Consider the following 6,680-nt stretch of genomic DNA (forward strand, 5'->3'; position numbering starts at 1 on the left):
CACAGTGGTATGTCTCCAACATAACCATCTTATTATTGATTTTCAGAAAATTACAACCAGTGACCCAATTGTTTGGCTAGAATTTTCTCTTCTGTGATAAAATTCTAAAACTCTCTTTTGCGATAAAACTCTTTTAAGATATATGAGAAAATATTAAGACTTGTGAGTTGTGATAGTTGTTATCTTTTGAATTTGTTATGCACAATGGAGATACGGTGAGATCCATTTCTGGCTTGTGGAGTATAATACTTCGTTGGTGTTATTGCTTTTTGTGCTTCAGTCACTTATAAAAGCTGTGTTATTCTTGCAAATTTAAGAGAAATCAAGGTCTAATGAAGCAGCAAGATTGGCAGAACCAAACTGAGTCTATTGTTCAGGGAGAAGAATGAATCCATTCAGGACCATTCAGCCAACTTTAAGGACAACAGTACCCTCTATCTGTATTCTATTACCTTCAAGTTTCAACCTTAAGGGCCCCATGAATCGATGCATCAAGCAGGGGTATTACTGTCACCAACAAAATTCAAGCTCCAAGCTTGTCGTTTTCCTTTCTTTTCCAGCCAAAGATCATCAACCCTTGCTGACAAAAGGCCCAAAACTCACACATTTCAAATGAGAAAATACCCTTATATCAAAAAAAGAACTAGGAAGGGCAAAAGAGTCATGTACTATGCGGTTAACGGCCCAAGGGAAAAAAGGATAAAAATGGAGCCTTTTTTTTTCCTTTTTGTGTTTTAAGAGAAAATAAAGAAAATAAAAAATATCACGCGTGCCACAACGGCTCTCATCATTTCACCCGGCAATCCGACAAAGACCCCCACCTCATTCCTCTCAAAAAATTGAATCCCCTGTTTCCTTTCTTCCCTCCTCTCTCTGCTCATTCCCTACAAAAAATCAAATCTTCAGTGGTTTTCCGGTCAAAACCTACCGGTAAACATCCATTTTCTGGCGTCAGATCCCACCACCATATTCACAGGAACAGCTTCTTCTGAGCTTTCTCTACACCTATCCCCTCGCCAATTTTCCTGTAAACACTAGCAGGAAAACATTAAAAATGCCATCAAAAGTAGCTCTTTTAGTATCATCTGCTGAGAAGGTGTCCTGGCTCGTTGCCTGGTTGTGATGAGCGCTCCTGCTGGTATTCTGAATTCTTGCGTCAAAATCGTTGAGAAGGATTGAGTTATTGATGTGCACATTTAGTTATTAACTTTTTTCCGGCCGCAACTTGTCGGAGAATCACGACTTTCTGCATTTGTCTACTCACTTTCCGTCCAGATTGATTCTCATACGCTTCTTTTCTTATGTAAAGCGCACCAACAGTCTTCTTCTTTAAGTATCTGTGCACGCTTTCCACCAATCGGTGTTTTTCCGGCGACAAAAATCCTACACCCATTCGCAAGTCTTTAATCCGGGAACCAATCTGAAACTTCCTCTCGCCATATGGGTTGGTCCATAAAAAACCTCCATTTTTATTATTAGCTTCACCTTGGGACTCGCAGGTAAACCTCCTTAATTCACTCGGAAAACCACCAAAGCTTCACCGCTAAAACGACTCATTTTTTTTTTCGCCACACCATTCTCCCTGGGCCATCTATATCATCAAAAATTAAGTGCCGGAAAACCACCTAGGTTCGCCGTGAAACCCCATCTGGTTGACTTCCTTTCACCATTTTTCAATTGGGTAGCCGCCAAAACTCCCTCTTTCCCGCTAAAACCACACCCCGGAAAACCACCAGAGCAAGATGATCACCGCGGCGGACTTCTACCACGTGATGACGGCCGTGGTTCCGCTCTACGTGGCGATGATCCTGGCCTACGGCTCGGTGAAATGGTGGAAGATCTTCTCGCCAGACCAGTGCTCCGGCATCAACCGGTTCGTCGCCCTCTTCGCCGTCCCCCTCCTTTCTTTCCACTTCATCGCCACCAACAATCCCTACGCCATGAACCTCCGCTTCGTCCTCGCGGACACCCTCCAGAAGCTCATGGTGCTCGGCATCCTCTTACTCTGGTGCAAACTGAGCAAGAGGGGGTCCCTCGAGTGGGCCATCACCCTCTTCTCCCTCTCCACCCTCCCCAACACGCTCGTTATGGGCATTCCCCTCCTCAAGGGGATGTACGGCGCCTTCTCCGGCGCCCTCATGGTGCAGATCGTCGTCCTCCAATGCATAATTTGGTACACCCTCTTGCTCTTCCTCTTCGAGTACCGCGGGGCGAGGCTTCTCATTGGCGAGCAGTTCCCCAACAATGCCACGAGCATCGTCTCCTTCAAGGTGGACTCCGATATCGCCTCCTTGAACGGCCGGGATCAGCTAATGGCGGACGCAGAGATTGGGGACGATGGTAGGATCCACGTGACCGTCCGGAAGTCGACGTCTTCGCACTCGGATGTGTTCTCCCGGCGGTCCGGCGGTGGTGGTATGATCAATATCACGCCGAGGCCGTCGAATTTGACGAATGCGGAGATCTACTCGTTGCAGTCGAGCAGGAACCCGACGCCGAGGGGGTCGAGCTTCAACCACGGAGAGTTTTACGCGAATTCTGGCGGGTTTGTGGGTGTTGAGGATGGTGGGTTCGGGGCGAAGATGAATGGAAATGGTGGTTTTCCGGCGATGGTGTCGTCGGCCGGGAGAAAGGATCTGCACATGTTTGCTTGGAGCTCGAGCGCTTCGCCGGTTTCGGAAGGGGCTATGAACATGTTCAGAACAGAGTTTGGGGGGAATGAGGAGGTGAGTGTGGGGATTGATCATCAACACCTTCAGCATCAGAATCATCATCCTCATCAACCACAGAGTCATCTTCCTCATAATAATCACTATCATCGTAAAGGTAATTAATAATTGGCCTTTTCTGAACTTGATTGATCATAGTCACCTCCATGCATTTATTTTCTCGCTTAGTATTGGACTATAATCAGTTATGGTAAATCAAATTGCTGGAAAATATATTTTGCCCGTTTGGAGTAATCTCTCTTATTTGGTTTGTATATTAGCTTTCCTATACAAGCATTTAATTAATAAATAAAATTTAGTTATCAAGTTGTATCCAATCACATGCTCTCTCTCTCTCTCTCTCTCTCTCTCTCTCTCTCTCTCTCTCTCTCTGGTTCTTGGTGATGTGATGATTTCCTGTAAATCTGCCAAATGCGAATATTGTCTTCGTTGAGTGATTTATGTATTACACTGTCTTCTGATTATATTCTTGTCTTCCATATGCGGTTGAGTCTTGGTCACTTTAGTCACTCTGTTCTCAGCTGCTCTTTTTATTTGTCTGCTTTTCTACCGACCTAAATGGTGACATTGTCATTCTTTTGGGCTTCTGGTTCGGTTTTGCAAGGTGGATTTAGTTCGTTTTATTTTTCCAACCCCCTAGCAAAATTGATGGGAGAAAGAATTGAGACCGTCCAAATTTCTGATTTTTGTGAACTGTTTTTTTTGCGGCCTCCTGTTTGGAGGTATTCTAATATCCCGGTTGGGTTATCCTTTTTTGCATTCTGTATAATCTGTACCATTTTTCATTTTCTTTTGTGTCCCTCTGCTATCTCTCTATGACATCTGCCCCATATAATTTGTTGGGAATGATGTGCTTGTTTGCTGCTCCATTCTGGTTCTGACTAAGCCCAAAGGCCTCATGTAAGTTTTTTAGTAAATTTATTCCTGTCAAGTGATGCAGAGCTTAACCATGAAAATGATGAAGACTATGGTCGTGACGAGTTCAGTTTCAGTAACAGACCTGTCTCCAATGGAGGTGAGTTGACGAGGGACCAAGATTGTCCAAATCTCGCAAAGTTTGGTTCAAGTTCCACAACAGAGCTGCACCCTAAAACTGGTAGTCATGGAGATGCAAAATCTTCCTCAATGCCACCTGCCAGTGTGATGACAAGGCTCATTCTCATCATGGTTTGGAGGAAATTGATAAGGAACCCCAACACTTACTCTAGCCTCCTTGGCTTAACCTGGTCTTTGATCTCATTCAGGTTTGAATTGTAATTTCTGGTGATCTTTTTATCTCTACTTCGTGAAAATAATGCTTTGGCGATTTTTGTTTTTCCATAATTTCAGATGGGGAATTCAGATGCCTGCCATCATTGCACATTCTATCTCCATACTTTCCGATGCTGGTCTTGGAATGGCCATGTTCAGTCTTGGTATGCATCTTGATTTGTACTGTTCCTGTCTTTCGTACAGAGGACATTACTTATCTTCCATCATGGCAAAAGCTGAAACTCTGTAATTGAGCTGCTGTTTCAATTTTAGGCTTTTGATATTCACCTCACTTTCTCTATGCACCGAAGCTCTTTGTTCATATTTTACATTTGTGCTGTTGAACATGTATATGCAAATGATACTTTTCATTGATCCCCTGTTTTTTAATTTAACGTTGTTTACTATTCTAATAGTCTTAGTGTTATCACTCACATTTAGCTTTGGCAAAATCTTCAGGTCTGTTTATGGCACTTCAACCCCGTATAATTGCTTGTGGAAAAACAGTTGCAACTTTTGCCATGGCAGTTCGATTTTTTTTTGGTCCTGCTGTAATGACCGCTGCTGCAATAGCTGTGCGCCTGAGAGGTGTTTTCTTGCATATTGCCATTGTTCAGGTAACTGAAAACTCTTAGTCTGTCTAATATTGGTGTACTCGAGCATACATGAACAGATGTACAACGGGACAGATTTAGCACTTAATAACATTGTGTTCCATGTCAATTGATTATTTGTCGTTCAAAGCTCTCAAATTGTTCTTGAAACGATTTCAGGCGGCACTTCCTCAAGGAATTGTTCCTTTTGTCTTTGCTAAGGAATACACTGTACATCCAGACATACTGAGCACAGGGTAATAACATCTTCATTCATGTGAACAGAATTTTCCTAAATGAACTTGTGGTTTTGATCCATATTCATTTATGCTTGTTTGTTTGTTTTCCTTTCTTTTCAATTAGCCAAACTGATCATGTTGTTCGCCACAACTTTCAGAGTAATCTTTGGGATGCTTATTGCCCTCCCTTTCACTCTGGTGTACTACATCTTGCTGGCGATTTGAAGTTTAGTGATTACTATCAGCAGATGGTACGAATTATGAAATGTGCAATGCCTTTTCCTATTTTTAATCAAACGCCGCTCTTGGGGGGAAGGTCAGATTTTGCTTGGATGGTTGGAAAAGGGAAAACCCAAAGTGTGGAGTTTGACAGAAGCCTAATAAGTAAAAGAGCAGGAAAAGCAGCTTTGCCAGCCATATGCTGCATTTTGAAAGTGCTTAAAGGTTAATCTTTCCAAGTTGTTGGAGATTCTAACTTCAACCTGCTGAAAGAGTAGAGCATGTTGAAGCATCGAGGTACATCAAGTTTTTGTCTGTCTTTTTTTTTTTTGCCTTTTCTTTATTATGCCTTTTTCTCTTTTTCACTTTCTTTTGCCCCTTCTTTTTTGAGTTGTGTGTGGTCTTAACGTGGCTGCAACGAAGAGAAAGTAGCCTTTGTTTTGTATCTTATTCCTAAGGGCTTGTTTGATGGATTGTCTAAGTTTGAACAAACAAAAGAATGCTGTTTTTTTTTAATTGTAACAAGTCCAAAGTTTGTTTCGACTGTAACTGTACACGGATGTGTTCCAAATGTCCATTGTTTGTTGACGATGTGCGAACAACTTGGACAGACATGGATAATGAGTTTGAATATTTCATTTTGGATTGTATGACTCGATCCCTCCATCATTTTACATGTTTTAACAAGTTTATAATGAAGTTTTGCTTCAGATATAGATTCAATAATGAATGCATGTCTAAAATCATGGATTTTGCTTCAAATAATGATCTCGAATTTGATCCAAATATCATAACATAAAAAAATGTATGTTAAACAAATATACAATAATTTTTTCGATATCACACCTTTATATGCCTAAAATCATGAATTTTGCCCCAAATATGGATCTTGAATTACATTTAAATACCATAACATAAAAGAATGTTTAAAATCTTAAAATCTTGGATTAGATCTAAAAACTAAAACATGTTTACAATTTGAGTATTTTGAGAAAAAATAAGAATTTAGATTTTTTATATATAAATAATTTAATCAATGTCATATTACATTTTATCATAAAAATATCAAATCCTATTAAATCAAATTAACTATAAAAATCAAATTATCAAACCCTATTAAATCATAAAACCTTAAAATGCAAGAAAATAAATCATAAATAAAACAAAAAATCATAAACTATAAGAAAAATAAACCATACAATTAAATAAAAAAGCCTTGATTAAAACTTTAATCAAAGAAAATAAAAAAACAGCTCTAATCAAATACAAGGAAAGCCCTATTCAAATTAACTATAAAAAGCCTTAACTAAAAAAAATTATTCAAAGCCCTAATCATAAAAATAAAAATAAAAACTCTAATCAAATCAAAGAAAACCCTAATCGAATTAACTATAAAAAGCCCTAATTTTATTTTTTTTTATATTTGAATCCCTAATCAAAGAAAATCAAATAAGAAACCTAATCAAATTAACTACACAAAGCCATAATTTAACAAATTTAATTCAAATGCTTAATTAATGAAAATTAAAATTAAAAAACCCTAATTTGTGAATAAAAAAACTTAAAATGGGGGAAGAACGAAGAAGAGAGAAGAATGAAGCGGAAAGGGGGACACCGTCGGCGGCATCACCACTGGCGCTGGTGACCCC

At 39.8% G+C, this 6,680-nt stretch overlaps 1 protein-coding gene across 4 annotated transcripts; it reads left to right on the forward strand.

Annotated features, from left to right (window-relative positions):
- Positions 1 to 1,742: 1,742 nt before the first annotated feature.
- LOC149843904 (putative auxin efflux carrier component 1b) lies at positions 1,743 to 5,037 on the forward strand. 4 transcript variants are annotated; one of them, XM_090000148.1, is made up of 6 exons: positions 1,743 to 2,748; positions 3,676 to 3,973; positions 4,059 to 4,144; positions 4,440 to 4,597; positions 4,754 to 4,830; positions 4,971 to 5,037. In XM_090000148.1, exons 1-6 carry the CDS (start codon positions 1,743 to 1,745, stop codon positions 5,035 to 5,037), a joined length of 1,692 nt encoding a protein of 563 aa, XP_089856274.1. The 4 variants fall into 4 exon arrangements, with proteins under 4 accessions (XP_089856274.1, XP_089856275.1, XP_089856276.1 ...); XM_090000149.1 differs by having other exon boundaries at positions 1,743 to 2,732; positions 3,672 to 3,973; XM_090000150.1 differs by having other exon boundaries at positions 1,743 to 2,726; positions 3,672 to 3,973.
- The last annotated feature ends 1,643 nt before the right edge of the window (positions 5,038 to 6,680 follow it).

The sequence above is a fragment of the Nuphar pumila genome, chromosome 3 (genome assembly GCF_984573655.1).
Source record: "Nuphar pumila chromosome 3, dmNupPumi1.hap1.1, whole genome shotgun sequence".
NCBI classification, from domain to species: domain Eukaryota; kingdom Viridiplantae; phylum Streptophyta; class Magnoliopsida; order Nymphaeales; family Nymphaeaceae; genus Nuphar; species Nuphar pumila.